The 22,129-nt window shown below is 45.6% G+C and overlaps 1 protein-coding gene and 1 long non-coding RNA gene across 5 annotated transcripts in view; one reads left to right on the forward strand and one right to left on the reverse strand.

The window, feature by feature from the left end:
• The window catches only part of FGF12 (fibroblast growth factor 12), a 217,903-nt gene extending 200,140 nt beyond the window's left edge, over positions 1-17,763 (forward strand). For all 3 annotated transcript variants that reach the window (XM_005484930.4, XM_005484929.3, XM_074547209.1), the window contains 2 exons: positions 8,721-8,919; positions 17,569-17,763. In XM_005484930.4, coding sequence (XP_005484987.1) covers positions 8,721-8,919; positions 17,569-17,687 — 318 coding nt within the window. In that variant the 3' untranslated portion in view covers positions 17,688-17,763. The remainder of the gene's footprint in view (positions 1-8,720; positions 8,920-17,568) is intronic.
• Positions 8,739-22,129, reverse strand: part of LOC106629302 (uncharacterized) — a 133,896-nt gene continuing 120,505 nt past the window's right edge. Inside the window, exon 5 of one of the 2 annotated variants that reach the window (XR_012581644.1) lies at positions 8,739-19,337. This is a non-coding gene — a long non-coding RNA (uncharacterized LOC106629302). The other variant, XR_012581643.1, reaches the window with a different exon arrangement.

The raw sequence follows: 22,129 nt of genomic DNA on the forward strand, positions 1-22,129 counted from the left end.
GGGCAGTTTTGTCTGTGTTTTAAAAAACATAAAATATTTCTAAGACTATTCTTTACAAGGCTGGGGCTCATTCTGAGTCCCTTTCTAGCTGACATTGTTATAATTGCGTTATTTCATTTATGTCAGGAAGAGAAGGTGTTTGCCTAAGAAACTGAACTGGAACTTGGTTGAAATTTGTTTCTCCACTCACTGACACCTCCTGTTTGCAGACCACGTAGCCAGCTGTCTGGTCTTTCAGTGCTCAGGACTTCAGCACAAAAATGTAGGAATGATGAGGTCTGCCCTGTCCTCCTGTCATTGTGAGGGCATTTATACTCTGTTATGAACCCTTGAGGATGTTTTTCATATCAATAATAACATGATAAACCCAATATTGACTGCTTATTTTCCACTAAAAGGTTTCCTTTGACTATCAGAAGAAAATAATCTCATGTTTATAAATGCATAACCAATACTTTAGTTTATCCATTGTAATTATTATCAACAGTAATAAAAATAGGAGGATCACAAACATAACCAAAGGCAATAAATCAATTTATTCTGCCCTGTGCTCAGACTCAGATGGATGCCAAGAAACAGAGCTCATAGGTTCAGAGCATCCCATCTGGCTGTGTTTCTAGGGTTCTTACATTATTATTTTTCTTTATAGTTATTTCAGGCTGTAGCAGATGAGGCAGTATGATGCTAATTTAGGAAATCTGTTCTTCTTGTATGCAACTAACATATCTTCATCTAGTGCCATCTTGTCTCATGATCATTATGTCTGAAAGCAAAAATGTATTTCTGGATGGTGTTTTGGAGTAAGCAGAGTTGATAACATTGTTAGCAATTTCAGACACTTTGTCAGGAAAACAGAATGTAGAGAAGACAATAGATGAGTTGGGATTCCCCGGTTAGAAATTATCCTGGGGTGTCACCAGATCCCCAGGCTGCCAGGAATGCAATTCCAGGGACAGTGGTGTTAGGAAACACCCCTTTTGTGGGAAGCAGTTGCTTTCCTGGAAGAGCAGGGCTGCTCTGGATGGGCCAAGTGCCACACGAGTGAGCTGTGCTGTGATCGCTGCTCCAGTTCATAACAGTCCAAACTTTCAGAGGCTTTAAAATTCCAGCTTGAAATAAGATCCAAAATTAAAAAACAAATCAATCAAGTAAATTCCAAATATACCTTATATTTTAAAAAGAAGGGATGAAAATTTACTCTGTCCAACCATGAATTTGAATTTGTGGTCCATCATTAAGAAAAAGTGAAGCAAAGGGCAGAATATGTGCCTTGCTCGGTTGCCACAGGGGTGAGCAGCTCGATGTGCTGCCTTCTGCGGGTCACACTGCCCATGGAGCTGGGCACTCACTGGTACCCATAGCTGGCTGACAGAGCCTGTTCTCTCATCCAGCCCCGCTGGGCTCTGCAGGGAAACATGGAGGGAGCAGCCTGGCTGGAGGAGTCATCCCCAGTTATGTTCTTGTCAGCAATCGTTAAGCTGAAAGCTGTGTTCCTGTGAGGATTGCGTGAGCAGCTCACCAAAGGCCCATGCAGTGAATTTGGGCACTTTATGAGGTATTTGGTGAAAGTGTGCCTGCACAATGGGCAGACCAGGAGCTGAAAGCAAAAGAATACAATACTGAGCTGTGGTGGGATGGACAGGTATGGATTAGGATGCCCAAAACTCACTTGCTTTGTAGCCAAGGGGAGACCGTGGCTTGTGTGGGTCTGTGTATGCTCACTGGTCGAGGTAACTGGTTTATCTGGGGTGAAACAGAGCTCTGTGTCCGGCAGAACCTACCACGGGGTGTGGTCAATGCTCTGCTGTGTGCTCTGCTCTGTGGGCAGATGTCCTTGCTGCTGCAGGACACCTTGGCCATGTCCATGCTGCAATCACACCTTTGTCTCCAGCATTCCTCAGTGGTGGTGACGTGAATCATTTAATCAGTCCTTGAACATTCAAAGGTGCTTGAGGACAACCTTTGTCTGCATATAAAGACCAGCAGCCTAATTACAGAGGCTTGTCCTGCACTTGGGTTTTTCTGCCTGTCTAGGAATATTGGTTCAGCTCACAAGACTTAGTAGATCTGCACTCGACTTCTTGTGTGGGTGTTTTAAAGGGAAGTCAGCTGAACAATTATTTACCTTGAGCACAGAGTTGCCACAAAAGTAAGGGCAGATAGCCCTCTAGTTAAATTTTCAGAGGCAGTAAGTTAGGTGACTTGCTAATGCTGCTTCCCAGCTCCAAGAGCTGGAGACCAGACCTGCATAGATGATGATTTATTTGAAAATGTGTTCCCTCCAGCCCACAGATGGTCCAGGCCGAGTCAGAATGCTTTCAGATACCATATTGCCTCACTGTACACTCCCATGTAGCAGCTTGTTATTTTAAAATGTATCTGCTCTCTCCTACTTCTAAAAGGCCACCAAGAAGACTTGTCACCAATCTCTTACAGAGCTAGAAGGGGGAGGAAGAGTGGAGTGTGAAGAGTAGAATATCACCTGCCATCTGGACAAAGATGTGATGAGATGTAAAGTTTGGATGCACATTTGTGGTTCTTGATCACATGCCAGGAGAGAGCTCAGCTACAATTATTTTAAAGCATTTCCAGACAGATGCAACCCTAGGTCAGGGGAGAAGCTACACAGAGGCAGGGGGGCACTGAACTGCATTGGACTCTGTGCAAAGCATCTCTGCTTGTGGCAGTGCTGCTGGGGTCTGCGCAGGGCTCATCCTGCAAATGGAACCTCTGTGGTTACAGACCTGTCCTGGCAATCAGAGCATGCCAGGATCAAGTGCTGTCACATGAGGTTTGTGGTCACAAATTCCCCAGTATTCAAAAATATAGTCTCTGAGCTTTCAGGAGTTTAAATGGGAGTTGGGCATTTGCATTTCATCTGGAAGCCCAAATGTCTTCAAGAATCTGGTGCCTTGCACATCCATATTGATTTCAATGCTGAATTTCTCAGTGCTGTTAGCATCAGAGGAATGTTGATGAAACCCTGCCTTAACTGAGGCCAGTGGGGGATATAGAATGGGCTTTACTGGGTAAAGAGCACCATAAAATAGATGCTCTTCTCTAGTGCCATCCTTTTCCCTGGGATGGAACAGTGCTTACACAGACAAGTGAACACAGTCCAATCATTCCATGCTCTGCCTCCGCAGCAACAGTGAAGTGCCACTGCTGATAGCTGTGCTGATATTTATGATTCCTACTTTAATATGTTTTAAATGAGCTGATGACCTCTTAAGTATTAACACTAACATCAGTAAGTATCCTGAGCCAGATTGTCTGGGAGGGAAGCCTTTGCCATGCCATAGACTATGGTGCAGTTTAGTGCTTTTATCCCATCTGAAGGTCTGGCTCAGTAATTGTGCAGAATGTAAAAGAGAAACCCGTAAGTGCTGTAAACAAAGGAAAACTGTTACTCTGGGAGTGTGTTAGTTAGATATTTCAACACTCATAATTAACATCCCTTTCCTAAACTGTGGCACAAACTACTTGCAGAATGGGTTTTTCTTTTATTGCTGCTAGTTTCAGTGACTAAATTTATTAAGCCATTAGGTTTGCTTGTGGATGTGTGTATTTGCTGTTCTCCTTTGGGTTATAATAAAAGGAGATCTTAACAAAAAAAAAAAAAGATATCTTTATTTATCTGGCAATTTTGGGAATGTTTGTAGGGAAATGGTGAGCAATACGAACAAAGCTGCCCAGTCTGGGGGGACGCTGAGTGAGCAGCTGGGTTTGAATACAACAGCAGCCTGTGACAGTTTCCTGCTGGCTTTCCCTGAGCACTGCATGTGGAAACCTGTCACCATTTCTGCCATGATCTGGGGACACCAGGGGCTTCTGGGGAGCAGATGCTGGCTCTTGTGATCAGAACCCAGATGCACCATGCTGTTGCTTACTGGGGACCCTTTTTTTTGCCCCTCCTGGCTGAGGATGCTCAGTGGCAGGGATGCTCCCAGGCTGGTATGCCAGGGGCTGGCACTGTTTGCTTGAGCAGCACCAGAGCTATCCATTGCCCTGGCAGTACTGTGATTGCACCAGGGCTACAGCACTGTTGGGTTAGCATTTTTTGAGGAAGCTGAGATCTCTGAGGCTGTCATTGCATTGCTGAATGCCCTGCAGCTTCATGCCCACAGGTCTGACAGCAGTTCTTCTGCACTGATGTCTATGGAATTTCTCCAGCTTTACAGAAATGCAGAGGAGGGTCCAGTCAAACTTCCTGTGTTCAAAGAGTTTGGGCTAGATCTACCTGACCAGGACAGATGAAAGCTGAGGTGGATTAGAAAAAAAATGCCCTCTCAGAAGCCACCACCAGTCTGTGCTGTGGTGAGGATAGGTGAGCCCAGACATTCCCAACATCTCCCAGCAGAACCAAACCAGCTCAAGTGATGCAGAGATTGGCTTGTGCTTGGAAGTCACATCTGTATTTCCATCTACAGATGGCAGGAGACACTACTGGGATAAATGAAACATGTTGGTTTTCTAATCCAGAAATAACTTCTGGGTCAGTCCGTGGTACCTCAGACCCTCCCTGAGCACGTCTGGCACGCTGAATCCCCCCCAATGGCAGATGCATCCATTTAGCTCCTCTTGGTTCCAGCTGCCATTGAATGTGATCTCCCTTTTTTCTGTGTGATAGCTACTGTGTTGGGGTTGTTTTTTTCGACTGAAATTTCCAGTAAAACTACAGTTAGCACAAACTAGACCTATGTTTGTTTTTTCAAAGCAAATCTAATTACTCTTTCTAGTACAATTGCCTTTTCTTCAAAGGGACTGGATTGAGATGCAAAATACAAGTTGCAAGCAGATGCTAATAATTTTGCATGTAAATAACTAATGAGGTTTTTTTTGCAAATATTTCATACAAGTTTTAATTTAATAACTTAAAAAACAACTGCTTTTCCAAGCCACTTTCAGTAATATCTGTAGACACTTAACAAAATACCTCAGGCTCTAAATCTCCAGCTGGTAAAAAAATAAATGTATTTATTTACTTTGTATGCAAAAATAATTCAGTCAAAGACCTATTTCATATTCAATTAAATTGAGAAAATCTTTTTTTTCTACAAATCACAAGCATACTCTTTAATGAGAAGAACTGATGGGCTTTCTGAATGAGCTGAGTTGATGACAGTCCTGACAGGGGACCTCTGTGGACTTTGTGCAGAAAATGGAGTCACTGTTTATTTCTTTGTTTAAAGACTGAAAATGACTGGTGATTAAAATATAGAAGCCATATGTCCTCTCACTGTCTTATACGTGGTCATGCTTTTTCAATCAAGGAGAGAGTTGGAAAAATAATTGAGTGGGACTGGTTATAACCCTGTTTCCAAGGGTCCCTGCAGCAAGTGAGGAAGTGAGGTGGTGCTCATGCCCAGGGCTTTACCATAGCATTACCTCTGGGGCAGGATGTCCTTATGTCCTGTCAGAAGCACGTGGGGGGCACAGCCTGAGGATCCCTTTGTTGTGTTTACCCACTCCTTATCTGAGATGAAGAGAAAGTATTGACTCCAGGTCTGCTCATTTAGCATTTATATTATAAACAAAACCAAACAAATTTAAAAACCCTAAATCATGCATGGCCCAGAGATCTGGTGAATAGATCAGTGATTTTTTAAAAATACCTTTTGTTATCTCAGATTTCTGTCTACAGAAGTGGCTGCTACAAACTGCTTTGTTATTGTGCAGTCTGTTGTGCCCACTTCTGTCTTTCTTTCCAGCTTATCTCAGCCTAAGACAACTGAAACAGTAGTTCCCACCTGATTCAGCATAATTGCACAATTAATTTTGACAGTGAAGCTTGTGGAGATGTTCCGCCATTAATATCCCAATAGCCTTTTGTTATTGGTAGCCCCAAAGCTGACAGCAAAAGGCAAGTGATGAAACTAAATGGTGCAGTGTAGCTGAAGGCTGGCCATGGAGCACCAAGAAGACTCCAGTGAAGAAAAACATAAGGTTTGCATGTTAATGAGATCTAGAAGACACTCTAAAAATCCTGAGGCAGTTCTTGGGAGAGTGGCCTGAGTCCTGCTCCTCTGCCCTGTCTCCTCTCCAGTCATCTGGTTCTTCATCCTCCTGCTCTTTGTGTCAAGTCCATGGCAGTGCCCACAGAGATTCCTGCTGCTCAGACCTGTGAGGACCCTGGGATGGGTCAGTTTGGTGGCAGGATGAGCAGTGTCCCATGGGTGTGTGTCTGCACATGGCACAGTTGTTGCAGGTGACATGATGTCCATAAGAAGGGTAATAGTGGATAAACCCAGTATTATTTAACAAGAACTTAGCTTCAGATCTGTGGGGTTTCTAGGCTGCTGAATGGACAGAGCTGGGGTGTTTCATAGTAGTGTTGCCATGGTTCAAATCCTGAAGTGCTGTTTCCACTGACTTATGGGAGATGAGGAATCAACCAGCCAGCTCACAAAACAAATGGGATGCTTTTGTTTGCATGTGGAGGAGCGCAAACATTTAAAGGAAATCAATAGATTTTTCTTTATTTTCTTAAAATCTTCATTACTTTGATGTCTTTACATGCATTTGCTTTAAAATAATATAAGAATTTTGTGAGGTAATTGGTACAAGTGAGTATACAATACAGCATCTGCTTTTATGAACTACTACTGCATGTCATAAAATATTACACTGCAGTAATTTTAAAATAGATATTGAGCGGAAAACTTAACTTGCAATAACTTCTAATTAAAATATCTTTTTTCTTTTCTTTGTGAAACTACATTTTTGAAATGCATTAGCTTTGATATTTCTTCTTCATTGAAAATAGTCTTAATTCCACGTTTTAAGTCAAGTTGGGAGCTATCTTTCACAGCCCACCAACTTTTTAGTCCCCCTAAAGGGAATTTTCCTGATCAGCTTTTAGTGATGGGGTAATGAAGGCATGGCAAAGGGGATTGAGTTGTCCAGTTTGGTTTGAGAGCTGCTGCCTGGCTGGGCTGGTGCCAGGGAGTGCCCCCGAGCCAGCAGTTCAGAGGCAGCTCCTGCAAACCCAGCTCCCAGGTGAGCTGTGCCTTCCCAGGCAAGCCAAAGCCCGGAGATAAAGGGCAGATTAAGGAACACTTAAACACTGTTCTTTTGGGAAGGTACTTCAAACACCATTTTATAGTGCTCTAAGTCATCTAGATCTCTCTTAACTTGTTTCATGCTCTTTTAAAAATATTTATTTCTCTGGCACAAAGGACTCCCTCAGATAAGGCAAAATGGCCCATTTTGCTGATGGTATTTTTACCTGTGTGGTGCTAATGATTGATGCAGAATTCACGTGTGCAGCACAGCTCTGTGCTTTCTGCTGTGCTTTATCTTCTGTAGCTTCGAGCCTGCCAGTCTCTGCGGGTCTGTTGCACACTGGATTTATTGTCACACCAGCAACACTTTATATAACCCCCAGATCACTTGGGAACACGTTCCTGAGGTTTGCTGAGTGTTCAGAATGTTTGCTCTTAAACAAGGTCTGCAGTGAACACGTGGCATTACTCCAGATGCTGTGCTCAATGTTGGTCATGGGTTTTGCATTGGCAAGGCTGGAGAAAATCCCAAAGACTTGGGAATGGCTGAGGTTTGGGACGGAGCATCACTTGCCTGTAGAAGCACCTGCCTTCACTCACTCAAGGCCTCAGAAATGCCTTGTCTGGGACCTGTAAGAAGGGATTTTTTTGCTGAAACATTTTTGATTCAGAAAATGAATTTTCATTGTGGCTTGAACTTATTTTGCAAGATTGTTTTTTAGAAAATTAGTGGGAGAATTTGTTTGGCTAGGATAGGTTTTCTGCTCGATCTCAAAGTCTGGGAACAAAACCCAACTCACTAACAATCACATATAACTCACTGAAGGTTGGGGAACCCACTCTTACAGAATCCCCTGGCCAGCCAGATCTTTTAAAAGAGGTTTAATGTTTCTCTGTTCTGAAAATCTTGAGCACTGGGACATAACAAGTACCAGTCCATAGCTGAGTGTAGTTTTGTCCTGGAGACTTCATGCAAAGCCAGGGCAAGTGGCAATGGCACAGCCTCTCCCACAGCCATCACAGGCATAGGGGATGTCCTGGACAGATCCATATGTGCTCTGCTCCAGGGCAGGTGTGGAAATGCTTCTCGGTATCTGCAGAAATACTTATGCCAGAAATCTTGAAAATTACTTCTTTCTCTTTATTGAAAGATTTCCAGGCTTTGTGCCAGCATTTCCTCATACCGCTTTTGAAATTAAATGGTTTCCTTGCTTTTGTACTCTCATTTCTGTGAATCCTCTTAAATGGTTCAATAAACTGCCTTTTGCCTCTAAGAATTTGAAGCAACCTCAATATTTTAGACAACAAGCATTGTACATTTGCCCATCAGAGAAGGTATGAGCAAAGCCAGGGGAAGGCATAAGGAAGAGCAAGGCTGTCTCTGCTTCTCAACTCTCTTTTTCTTTCTTTTGCTTAGTAGTAAAGTCTAAATCCTGGTAAATTTTTGACTTTTCCTGCACATTTTTCATGCCTGTTCACTGTGGGCTGTTTTGCAAAGCCCAGCTCTGCCAGGGAAGGACAGCCTTTCCTTTCAGCTGGGAGTTGTCTACATGGGTGTTAGTGCTGGAGCCGGCATTGCTGATGCCTGTTGTTTTCTGTTGCTAACTGCAATGCGTGACTGTTGTGTATCACTCAGTGATGCCTAATTTAGAAAATCCGTGATTATTAATTCTTCCATTGCTTTTTCTTCTTCTCTCTCTCTCTCTCTTACTGCAGGATGTTTTCACACCAGAGTGCAAATTTAAAGAATCTGTCTTTGAAAACTACTACGTTATTTATTCTTCCACGCTGTACCGGCAGCAGGAATCGGGACGAGCGTGGTTCCTGGGACTCAATAAAGAAGGTCAAATTATGAAGGGAAACCGAGTGAAAAAAACCAAACCCTCATCACATTTTGTACCCAAACCCATTGAAGGTATGGAATCTACCCCCTTTCTCCCTCAGTGGAGTTTGGGTAGGGGAAAGTAACAACTTCAGAGTTGGGGTTTCCTGGTGGGGGTGTTGGGCTTTGAGACCAGAAAGCAAGAAGAAATGTTTGTAGCACTTCAGGTAAGTGCTGGGCTGCATTGTTAGCATTTCCTCTGCTTTCCTTCTAGCCTCAAAGGGGTTTCTTAGCTTTGGGGTGCTAAAGGATGAATTTAAAAGCCCAGCAGCCCAAGAAATTACTGGTAAAGAAAAGCAGCTAGCAGTTCCAAAGGAATGTGATGTAGCAGTGATCATAATGTTTTCTTCTCAGAGGATTTTGCCAGTGTATTTCAGTAGATTTCCAGTCCCATATAGAGTCAGTAGAGACAGGATTCATCTTACCTGATTTTAGACTTTGGCACTCCATTCATAGTAACAGAAGAAAAATGGGTCCTACCAGCACAGCTGTGGATGTTCTTTTTATGTCTACCCTGAGATTAAATCTGTTTCCCTCATCTGTAAAGACATCCTAGTTAGTCACTGTGGGGTAGAGTTGTTGTCCAAAGTTAGATGGGATGCTGTCATGCTATATGTCTTGGTCACAGTGTGAGGTTTCAGTGAAAGTCATGGAGTTGAAGTTCTGCCCTCCTGCAGATGCCTGTACCCTCTCTGAAGTGCGCCTCAGGCTCCTGCCAGGACATTTTGCTTTTTGTGGGCTGGCCCCTAATAAATGGAGAGATAGTGTGGTAAGCCCAGTACTTAATAGGTACTAACTTGATTCTGGAAACAGCATTTTTATCTCTTTCTTGGGAAAAGCACTACTTTTTGATCCTCAAGCTAGATATCTTTTCTGACCCCATCTTTTTCCTGGCATTTGTCTCCGTGAGGGACACAGTAGCCTGGAGCTGGCCTTGGCTGCACAGCTCTGTGCTCCCTCTCACTACTCCATGCTGGCTGTGGGAGAAGGTTTGAACTGATGCTCCCCTAACAGGTGCCACTCACAAGTGGTGGAGGCCAGAGCTCTCTCCACACAGCAGTGGCCTTTTTAAAAGCTTCCCAGCTCAGGGGTGAGAAGTTCTGTGTAAGGAAAAGACCATCTGAAGCAAAGCATTAGAGAAATTCAGTGAAGCATTCCCAGAGTATCTGTGGGCTTTGCACAGGAAATGGAAATGTTGAAAGAGCAGAGAATGGCCTGGAGCTGCTTGTCCTGTGCTTGGTTTCAACAGCTTCTCTGCATCCAGGAGCCCTTTGTTGTTTATCAGAGGCATTAGTGGGATTGGTACCCTAAGCCCTGGTGTGTTGCTACGGAACAGGGCCTGCTTCAGGCATGGGGTTGGTCACCAGCTTCTCTCTTGCCTTGACCACGAGGACAGTCTTTTACAAGCACCAGCTCTCACAGCTGGGGTTCCACCTCCTATGGTATTTCTTCTCTGCCTGGCTGGGTGTTGGCATTGATCAGTGGGGTCCTTTGAATCCAGGCTTCTTTTTTAATCTAGCATGCACAGTGTCTGCTGAACAGCTCAACAGTTTCCTTCTGCATTCATTAAACTAGGCCATTCCTGTGGCTCTCCTCATGGAAAGCCTTGCTTTAACAGAGCTGCCTGACCCACAGCAGAGATCTCATTTCAACAAATGCCGCTCTGGCTTTCATTTTGAATAACCCAGCCCAGCCCGAGAGCTTCCCTTTCCCGCAGTTGCATCCTCCCACACTTGCCTCAATCACAGCTGTCACATAACCTCTGAGCAGCGAGAGCTTTGGAACTTGGCAGCCAAATTAAGGGCTCCTCCACTCCTTCCCTCCTCCACACGCTTTGCAGTCAGGCTTTGTGAGCGCTGCTGCATCAAAGAGCTGGCAGTCTCCCAAGCCAAGGCACGTGTCAGCTTCCCAAAGCTGTCTGGGACTGGGACTCCAGACGGAGGACTCTGTTCCCAAGCCTGAGATTCATTGTAGGTAGCAGAGGCTTGCGGGGAGGGTTGGAGTAAAACCTGCTCATTTCCACGTGACTTCTCTGCACCACGTCCATCAAAGTCCCCAGGAGCAGAGCTTGCAAGCAGAGATGTTACAGAAAAGGGACAATTCCTACCCAGCTTCTTTCTCTTTGTTATGACTCCAAGGAAATACTCAAAGCACTCTCCTGTTGTATTTGCATGTCAGTTCAGCAGAATGCTGTGGCTTGCCCCAGTGTGTGGGCTTTGCTGCTTATTCAGGACACAGCTTCCATCCACAGTCACACCCCCAGGTTTCCTGCTGCTGGATACCACCACCAGCATTAGCCCTGTCCCGTGATGGCTGACACAGGAATGTGTGCAAGGAGGAATCTGCTCCCCCTGGGAAGGAGAAGTGCCACATCCATTGCTAGGAATCACTTCACCTACCACTCAATAGCAGTTATATCTGAGATGAAACTTCCCAGCTGTTTCTGATATACAGAAACACTATGCAGCAGTTTAGTGAAGAAAGGGTTCACAGGGAAGGGAAAGAGAAAAAAGCCCAGATTGCTCCCTAAGCTCATTTGATTCCCATTGCTTCATCCTGCTCTCTGAATTCAGAAGTCTCCTTGAAATTGCAAATGGACAGAAAACTTATACATAAATAAGAAATAGCCTCACAGATTATTTCTAAATACTCATGGGAGCACATATGCATATATACGCAGTGGCATCTATGTATGGATGTGTGTTATCTATGGCTTTTAGCAGCTACAGCTTTCTGCTGTGCTAAACACTCACAGTGTTTTGACTCACGTAGATTGGCAGGAGGCTGGAGGTATTTTGTACAAAATTCAACAGATACAACTGGAAAAGTTTTGGGTTTTGGTCGGTAGGAGTTTTTTTTAGTTTAGTGTAGGTAGGATTTGTTTGTTTTTGGAAATAAGATTAAGCTTAATCAATATAAAAGCACAAAAAACTTACTAAGTAATAACAGGGGAGACGTTAAGTTCTTCTCCCATCTGTGCACAGGCACAGCCAAGGCAAACAGCCTGGTAGGCAGCAGTTGATGTACTGTGTGGTGCCAGTTTTGCTTCAAAACACACATACGCAACACATTTCTTTTGATATTTTTATTTCTGATCCCTGATTATTCAAGCTAAATGAACCCTAAAAGGAAGACATCAAGATTGAACTAGACTGCACAAGAAATGAGCTTGAGTATAATTGTCATTTGGACAACAAGCAATCTTTTAGAGAAATTTCAGTCTCTTTAAGTGTCTGTAATGATTAGTGCTGGAACAATCCTACCATCCATAGTGCCTTTTGTTCTTCTCAATATCCAAATCCATCTCAATGTGAGAAGTTTCCAGTCATTTAAGTAGGAATATTATCAGATGCATACTGTGGATGTGCTCTGTTACTCATATTTCTTTCTTCTTGAAGACATAATTTCCAAACGTAACTGTCCCAAAGAGTTACATTTCCTCTCTCTCCTGGCCCAAACTAGAAAACATTTAGGGTGGCAAATCTGGCCACAGAAGCAGAAAACTTCCTCCAAGTCAGCAGAGCAGTCCCTAACTCTGAATTTATGGCACCTCAGCCCTCATGATGTGAGCATGTCTCAGATACAAAGGTGACCTGTTAACGACTAGTGTGGATCCATTTATTACCACTGATGAGTATCCAAGCAGCCAGATTCTTCCCAGTGTCATTCCTCAGGGAAATAACATCCAAATTTTGCTAAGGCAGTCCTCAGATGTTTTAAAGTACAAGACTGTTGACTAGAAAAATGCAGTAGGCCTTGTGAAAAGACTTCAAAGGTATCATCTTAATACATAAAGCATAGAGTCACAGGAAATCTTGGGTTGGAAGGGACCTTAAACAACATCTAGTCCAAATCCCCTGCTGTGGGGACAGATGCCACCTTCCCCAGATCAGGCTGTTCAGGACCTCATCCAGCCTTGCCTTGGACACTTCCAGGAATGGGGCATCAACAACTTCTCTAGGGAACTTGTGGGAGTGCCTCACTGCCCTCACAGAGAAGAATTTCTTCCTAATGTCCATCCTAAATCTCTCCTTTTTTAATTTAAAATTGTTCTCCCTTGTCCTGTTACTACCTGCTCGTAGTACAGCATTACTTTCCCAACATCCTAAAAAGTATTCATAAAAAATCAAACCTTAACATCTCCACACTCTATAAGTCTTTGCTAACACAGCTCCTGTCTTGGGTCTGTCTTCCAGGTGGGCAGGCTTTGGTATGTTTTTTATGCCACACTAACTCACTTGTTCATCTATCAGACTCTCAATCATCTTATTAGATGGCAAATGTGCTGTATTTTAACCATGATTTTGCTTGGCTTTTTGCCATCCTGTGCTGTCTTTCTTATCTGAACAAAGTGTGATTCCACCAGGCAACATCCTTCACATTTTACGTGTCTGTCTTCACACCAGATAGACATGAGCTCACATGCCTCTGAAATGCATCAGCTGGGATTTAGAACACAGTAATTAGAGGCAGAAAAGGAGGATGCCTAATCACTCACTCCCTGGTGTCCCTGAGTGCTGCTGCTCAGGCAGTTAATTCCCTGCACCAAAGCATTGGCAAATACAGCCACTCGGGCAGATACCAACACCCAGAGCTGTGGTATCTGTGCAGGCAGGCAAGGAGCCTGCAGGGCTGCTACCAGAGGATGTGCTTCCAGTCCTGCCCATTCTGGCACCATTGGGCACACGGTGATCCTGCAGGGCTGCCCACCTGCTGAACAGCAGCTTAGAAGAGTTTTGGTTCCTCCTGACTCGCAAAGGTCTGAGACAAGGGAAGACACAGAGTGAAGATGGATAGATGGAAAATGTCTAATGTGCTTAATAAGCTTTTTGCCATATTCTAGAGAAAGGAAAGGGAGTTTGTTGCATCCCCTGAACCTCCTCAACTTGCAGTGATGCCAAGTGAGAAATGGTGGGGTCAGGATGCAAAACGATGCTTCCCAAACTCAGGCAGTCCCTGATGCCCAGGGTGATTTCAGTGTCATCATGTGGGTGATGTGCCAGTGCCGTGTCTGGGAAACAGAAATGAGAGTGTGATCCTGTGCCAGCATGTAGGCAAGAGTTTGAGCTGTTCTGGGTGACAGGCAGCCCCTTCCACGCCTTTGCCTTCAGGAAGTATGGTCCCTGCCACCCCCGTCCTCCTCACTTGTACCCTCAGTCTCCTTCCTAATTTTGATCTGATCTTTGTGCAGATTTTTCCCTTGTGCCTGTGAGTGGCAGGCACTGCTGCTTCACAGGAGAGCAGGGAATCAAAAGCCACAAGAACCAGACATGGGCACAGCTCCACTGCGTTCACCCCCTTCCATTAATACTTGCAGGTCTTCAGCAGATCAAGCTAACAGCACTTTCCAAATAAAGCATGAATATGGATGTGTTGATTAGAATCTGGGGCATAGGAGCTGATTATCTGATTGAAACTCCAAAGCAATAGCTTGGTTTCTAGACATTAAGGGCTGTATTTGGCTAGGTGTGTGGGTGTGGGTGGGTGGGAGAAGCAAGGCAAAGCAGGGAGGGAGCTCTTGTTCTAGCTGAATTGCTCATCCTTCCAAAGCTCCTTGTGCTGTGTGCTCCAGCAGACCTCCCAGGTGTCCGGGCATGACTGTCACACTGCTGCTGCTTTACCTCAGTGCAGGTGACAGAGAAGTGTGTCTACACACACATACACACAGAGGGATCCCAAAGAGACCTGGCAGTGAGTGCTGCAAGTCCTGGAGCCCAGCGATGTACTTTGAAAGCTGTGAGGATCTGGGCACTCACACGGGTCCGTTTGCAAACACCCCCTCCCCATCCATGACTAACATCTCCCTGCGTGAGTCACGCTCAGAATTCCTCAGTGCAAAGAGGAGCAAACTGCAGTCCAGGAGCCTGTGTTGCACAACGTGCTGGGCTGGCCTTGAAGCCCTGTGCCTGTGCAGATGATGCAGGTGTGCACATCTGTGTGCCACAGTGCAGGGGTTTACAGCCATGGCCACTGCTCAGCACATGTGCAAAGCCTCTTGAGTAGGAGAATGTCCAGGCATGATGCCACGTAAGTACTGCATGCACTGATCCTATAGGTGTGTCTAAATACTGAAAATATGCTTGTCCTATACTGCTACCGATTTTCTGGCATGGGCTGTTGGCACAGCCTGTCTGGTACAGAGGCTTTGACAGCTTTGTCTGAAAAACTCAGTGTGAGCAGTCTTCACACGATGCCCCACAGCAGTATTTGTGTCCTGCACTAGACTGGAAGATAAAACTTATAATTCCTGCCCTATTTGTCAGGTTCAGGGTTTCCTTCATTTGTAGCTGCAAATGTTTACTTCAGTAGCCTGGTTTATATTCTTTACTCTGTGGGCCTTGTTGGCAGCTCAAGGTTTTTGCCAAAGGCCGTGGTGAGAGGCAGGGAGTTGAGGAAAGGCTGCATGCCATGGTGCTGCTGCATCATTCACCTGGGCTCAGTCCTTGTGGTTCATCTGACCCAGCCTGATGGGTTACTGGGGATGGGTGTGAGTGAGATGAGCTTGGTTCTGGGGGAAGAACTCATGGAGGTCCCTCCAGCTCCAGCTTGGGATGAGGGAGGTCAGGATGAAGGCAACAGTGCACTTGAGACAAAACTATGTGTATGGAACGTCAGGGGCACTGGGACAACACTGGCACAAATACATAATTCTGCTGGGCAAACATCACAGCCGAGAATAAGGTGAGTCACAGCAGTGAAGCACACCCTCAGTGCTATCCAAAGACTCTGCAGCTCAGGCTAAGAAATCACAAGGGCATGGGTTTTCCTCTGTTGTTAACCATTTCATACTTCCTTTAGGATTTTATTGGGTACTTCACCCCAACAGGCAAATTCACCATCACCACGTTGTTGAGTGATCCTCCCCAAGGTGTGAGGGGCAGCTCAGGACTGAAAGGGGATGTGAGAGCCCTTTTCCATCTGTTGCTGCCATGTTACACATTGTTCTTGCAGCATGCAGACAGCATCCATTGTCTGGACCTGATGGGCAGTCCTGACACAGCTCACCCTGGCCCAAACCCATGGGACAACTCCTTCATTTTCTCTTTTTTCCTTCTAAATTTCATGAAAAAATGGCTCCAGTTGCAGTAACAGTTTGCAGAGCAGTACTTCCTTTCAGGCTTGCTGGGAGGACCTGTGTGTGTGTGTGTTTGTGTGTCTAAACTGCTTTGAAAGCTTTGCATGAAAAATATGCTATGTGAAAAGTAATATTTTTTCACTGCTCATATATTCAATTCAATATCCCTCCTATTAATACACAGTTGACTGCACTTTATCTTTGTCCTGTATTGTTGCACAGTGCTGTAACTGTTTATCTAGTCAGGAGTAAAAGCACCGAGCAATAATGTCATTTTCAGCCTGCCTCTAATTGCTGGGATTTATTTGCAAATCAAGGGAGATTATAGATGCAAATGCTTACATTGCCTTTTTGTACATGGGCTGGTTTTTTCCATTTCTTCAGATAATTTTTAAAGTTTTATTCTTGTTGATTACCCAGAACCAAACCCTGATAGGCTCTCCCCTGTGTTGGAGCTCTGTGCCATTGTTTGTGATGTGATAACCACAAAGTGAAGCAGTACATAATCATTTCTTCATTTCCTAATTTTTGCAAAGATCTGGACATGACATTTGCAGTCTGGACCTGCCTTATGTTCTCAACTCCACTGTGCCTGCCCTTGAGATGCCTTACTCTTTCAATCTCATTTGCACCCTGCCACATTTGCAGTGAGCTCATCAGAGATGCTCTCCCTGGTGTGAACAGCTCGTGCCCCTGCTCTGGCACACCTCACATGGCACGAGGACAGCCATGAGGACTTAGTCCACATGGTGAGCTGGATAAATGCTTTGTCCTGCCCAGGACGTGGGGATGAGCCATGCCTTGGGCAGACGTTGCCTCCTCCGGCTGTCTGGGCTCCAGCGAGCTCATTTTTATAGGACACACACTGCATAGCCAGGGTCTGGAGAGAAGGTGCCCTCCAGCACCCTGCTCTCAGGTGCTGCCAGACAACCACAGAAAGCTGGGACAGCTCCTGACTTGCTGTCACTGAACTCATCCCATGTGTCTGCTCACAGCCCTGACCTTGGCTGGCTGGCTTGATTTACTGAGGAATAAATAGGAAGTGCTGAGAGCAGACCTTGGCTCTTGGCTGATGGAGCCAAATGGGCTTGAGTCACCACTTCAGATCCACAGCTCAACACCCAGAAAGCCTTCGTGGCTCAGCTGCAGGTGTAGTTTTGATTCAGGTCTCTCAAGGGCTTTGATGGCAGGTCAAGGGCTGGAACCGGGTCATTCCTGAACCTGTTGTTAGATAGTAATCAGCATCTCAAGGCAGTACATGGCTCTGTGAGCTAAAATGGTTATTTTATCTATATGAATATAACATGAAAAAGCTATAAAGCACATAAAAACTAGAAAGATTTATCTGTGAGCAGTCAATCTGCTGTTTCTCTCTGCCTTTGAAAGAATACAGAGACAGAAGCAAATGGCAGCAAGGGCAAGTAAACAGTTCCTGCTTGGTAACACGATCTGCTGCTGGGTCAGTTGGGGTTTTGTAAGTGTGGGTGTGTGTGGGTGTGTGTTTGCAATGGGGCTGGAACCTAACATCATGTACAAAGAAATAATTTGTTATGGTCATGACTGTGTGTGACTTCAGGGCTGTTAATGGGAGTCTCTTGTGTTTGCAGTGTGCATGTACAGAGAGCCATCGCTGCATGAAATTGGAGAAAAACAAGGACGCTCAAGGAAAAGTTCAGGGACACCAACCATGAATGGAGGCAAAGTTGTTAACCAAGACTCGACATAGCTGACAAATACCCTCCCTTCTTCCAACTCCTCCCCTCCCACCCACCTACCCACCCCACCTGGCGAAACCACACTGAGATGATGACAACTGGGCAAGGCAGGACCTACCGGTAGTGGCTTGGAGTGTGAACTCCAGAATCTTTCTTTGTGTAGGACGAGAAAATCGAAACCCAGATCCTGCCTGTTGCAACGTTTTAAAAAACAACAACAACAAAAAAAAAAGTGAAGAAAAAATGTTTTAAATCAGGACTCCATTAACATTTTCAAAAGCAAACTGTTTGCTCTGTGATCAAAGGGGGAAAAATCTCATCTCTGCATAATAATAATAATAATAACTAATAAATATAATAATAATAATAAAGATGTTACCTTTAAAAATAAAACAAAGCTTTTGGAAAATTGAACTTAGCATATGATGTGCAACAAACACATGGGAATTGCATCCTGTGACTGTGCTTTCTGTCTTATCCTTTCACCTCACGTTCACACCGCTATTTTTTACATCCTTGCTTCCCTGGGGATGGATGGGATTTTTCACAAAGCAGGAAAGGTAGGGGTACATTATGACTGTGTTTGCTCTGCTATCAGTAAAATATGGCCTGCCCAAATTAGGAGCCTGGCAGTTATGGGCAATGAAGTAGCTACTCTTTATTCAGCCTTTTCCATCTACATTCAAACCCTGCGTAGTTATTTGTTGCTAATGTCACTCCATGAGTATATTTGACCCAAGTCTGGCATTTTATGCCTTTCTATCATAATTATTTATATGCTTGTTTTACTGTATTAGTTGCCAGGGGAATTTCAGAAATGGGTTTTCAGGTCTCACAGGATGAAGCAATCATATTTATTAGGGTAGAGTTAGGACATAAAGGGCAGGAGGGATAGCTGCTTGCTTTAAAATATGAAACAGATCAAGAAATGCTGCTGAAATCCTTGCTGTCAGATGGAAATAGTAAGGCATGTGCTGTATGAGAGGGTAACAGGACTTGAGCAATGGAAAGAGGGATGTGGGGGTGGGTGTGCCTAGGAGGGAGCAGGTGTAGAGGAACATGGGTGGTTGTGCCTGTCCAGTTGTGCCAGGGTGAGGACATTTCCTTCTAGCAGCTGGGGTCTCCCTAAATGTTCTGGCTCCACACATACCACACATGTTCAAAGCAGAGGCTGCAAACCCCTCCAGTCCCCAGCCTTACCACTGTGATGGTCTGAGGCCCTGAGGTGCTGCAGCAGCCTGGATTTGGGTGTGGGCACGAGTCCTGCCAGTGCCAGGGCTGCAGATGCTGCAGCAGCACTTCAGAGGTAACGAGTTCCCAAGTGGGAAAAGGCCAGCAGGAGGGCAGTGGGGTGAGGGATGCCCCGTGCTGAGCCCATCTACAGCAACCAGGGCTTTAGTGGGGACTGGCAAGGCTCTCCTTGTCTGGTGCTTTCTCTCCCTGTGGGTGGGGGGTCAGCAGTGAACCCTCGCTGCTGGGTGGGACTGAAGCAGGGCAGGGTGGGCAGTGGGTGCCCTGTTACAGATCACACACATTGCTTCATCTCTGGCCACTTTGGGCACGAGCAGCAGCAGCAGTGCTGGAGCTGCTGTGACAAAAACAGGCACTGCCCTGGGTGAGGGGCCTGGGAAGCCTTTGCTGCTCAGCCATGGGCACAGGCCCTGCGAGAGGTGAAAACAAAAGGAAAAAAGCAATCACTCAAGGGCCTGGAGAGGGAACAGAACAGTTCTTTATACACAGGGAACCAGCCTAAAGCCTTGCAGTTACACACTGAGTGGGTGTTTGCATCACTCATAACGGGCACCTGTGAAATTTCAAATACCACCTTAATTGTGGAGGCACCTGTGCCGTCCCAGCCAGTGCCTCAGCTGGCTGGCAGCCACACAGGCAGAGCTGCTGCTGGCAGTGCCAGGGAGAGGGCAGTGCCAGGGCTGTGCCAGGGCTGGCCACGGTGCTCCTGCAAAGTCACTTCTGCCCCAGAGCCTCCCTCACTCCCTCCCCACACACGAGGCGATGCTGGGGCGCGTCAGGGCTCGGTGAGCAAAGAGACAGCCAGAGCTCAAGGTTATGGAGGATTCCCAGGATCAGTGTGAAGGAATGAATTTCAAGCACGTCCTTTTGTATTTTGGAAAAGCTAAAACCTTGAAATAAAAGCCTCTTCCCCCAGCTCTGCTGCCCAATGCTGCACCTAGAGCGGGCAATCCCCCTGTGCTACACATCGGGTCAGAGTGGGTTCCTGCTGCCCTCCAGCCCCACAGCACTGCAGCAAGGCCACTGACACATGTTCAGCTTGGGAGCACACACCCAGCCCCATATGATGTAATTCACTGCCTATATTTCATCTCCCTCACAAACTAGAGAGCATCCCAAATTAAAGGATCACTGGAGACCTGTGCACTCAAAGAAATGGAGCCTCAAGGCGAACATGTTGAGCTAGCAGGATCCTGAGCTGTGCGAGTCACCAAACATCAGACCATTGTTTAGGCACTGAGCCACAGGTTTTCCTGCTGCCCTAGTGGAGGGAAAGCCCAGCACCAGCACAGAATGGAACACCCCCAACACACCTTGATACCACAGCCTCTTCTGCACCCTGCCATGGCAGCTAGCCAAGGGCATTGACATCATCTAGAGCAGTTCCATCATGAGACTGAAAATTACTGTGGCCTTATGTGCAGGGTACCCTTTGCCTAAGCCCCAAAAAGCTGTGGGCAACAGGAGACCCAGTCCTACCATGTGCTAATTTTTCCATTGTGGGACTCACTTACCACTTCCCCCACTGGGCTTTTGCCTTATTAATACTCTTTGGCCAAATCATAACAACAAATGCCATATTCAGGCCTAAATATCAAAATAATCTGCTCCTTTGTTCCAAGGTATTTGAGCTAATCACTTTCCCATGACACTCACTGAGTTTGCCCACAGGGAGAGCCAACTGCTCCTGCTCTCACCCAGTGTCTGCACCACCTCAGAGCAGGTCTTCTGCCATGTGTTGAAATTAAGTGCTGGCTCTCCTTGCTCCCTTCTTAACCATGAGCCCCATCCTATGGCATAAACCATGACAAAAACCCTGAGGAAATACTGGGGTTTTTTCCTGACCTCTAGGAAGCTGCAAAAGTCAGCTTGTGGTGTAATGCAGGGACTCCTGATAACCCATCATCAGGATAACCCAAACACAGTGAGGCTGCACAGCCCAGCTGCACAGTGAGCACCTGCACCAGCTGCTGACTCCAGGTAACCCAACACCCTCCAGGTGCCTGGGAAAATCCAGGGGATCCACAGCTTGCAGATACCATCTACAGCTTCCTGCATGTTTTTTTTACTCAAGTGCCTTGCAAGCTCTGTCCCCAGGCCTTATCTCAAGGAGGTGATGTGAGTTTTCTTGATTATCCATCTGCTGCTTCCCGATTTTCAGGGAAAAGGGGAATCCACAGAGAATTTTTTTGTGTACTTTGAAGTTCCTACAGTCTCTTCATTGCTTCTCGCTCTTCTTACTTGGTGTTAAAGTCTTGATGAGTGATGTTTCTTTTTTTCCTTTCTTTAGCCACACATACAGCAACCATTTAGGAAGTTTTGTGACTCAGTTTAACATCATAGTGACCTCAACCCTTGTCTGGCTCTATGTGATACTAGCAGGACAAATTTCCTTGCCATGATGGCATGGCTTTGGGCAAACGCCTCAGAAAAGTAAATGATAAAAAAGAAGGATGTTTTCTTCTAATCTGGCCCATAACTACTGTTAACTTTGCTAAGGCGGCAGCAAACCTTTGCTCTCTGAGTAATAGATGCTCCTATAAAAGATTTTGAGCATTAGAAATCCAGCAGAAGAAAATACAGCACAGAAATATGAGTACACTAAAAGCATTCATTTTGTTTCACCCCATTTTTAATTGTGATGTAGGCATGGTTCTGGCTGCACACACTGTGCAAAACATCCCCTCTCACCCATGCATCAAGGACAAAACCTGATAAAATGGCTCCAGTTTGGACCATAAGGATTTTCTTAGGAAGAAAATGCAGAAAAAGCTACAGACGAGCATGCCATACTGGGCCAGCAAGTTCTGCCACAAGTGTCAGCACTGGCATGTGACAATGTGCTGTGAAGTGAAGCTGACACTCAACAAAGCAATTTATGAAAGTTGTCTGTCAACAACATTTCTGTGTTTGCGCTCAGAGAGGTTCTGGCTGATAAAGGCCCACGCAATCCCTCAAGCTGTCACGGGCTTCACTTTACACCTCTGTGTCTCAAACTGCACCGGTTGTGCACCAGGAGAGCTCCTGCCCAGCAAGGTGTCATTGCCACACCCTGAGCAAAGTGATGGTGCGAGCACCCGAGGCTGAGCAGGACCAGCAGGAACCAAGGAGTGCCGTCCTGCTGGTTCCACGCTAGCCAGGCTGCAGCCTGCGTGCATGATAGGCATGAGAAACATCTTGAGGATGACACTTCCTACAACAA

The sequence above is a fragment of the Zonotrichia albicollis genome, chromosome 9 (assembly GCF_047830755.1).
Source record: "Zonotrichia albicollis isolate bZonAlb1 chromosome 9, bZonAlb1.hap1, whole genome shotgun sequence".
In the NCBI taxonomy this organism is placed as follows: Eukaryota; Metazoa; Chordata; class Aves; order Passeriformes; family Passerellidae; genus Zonotrichia; species Zonotrichia albicollis.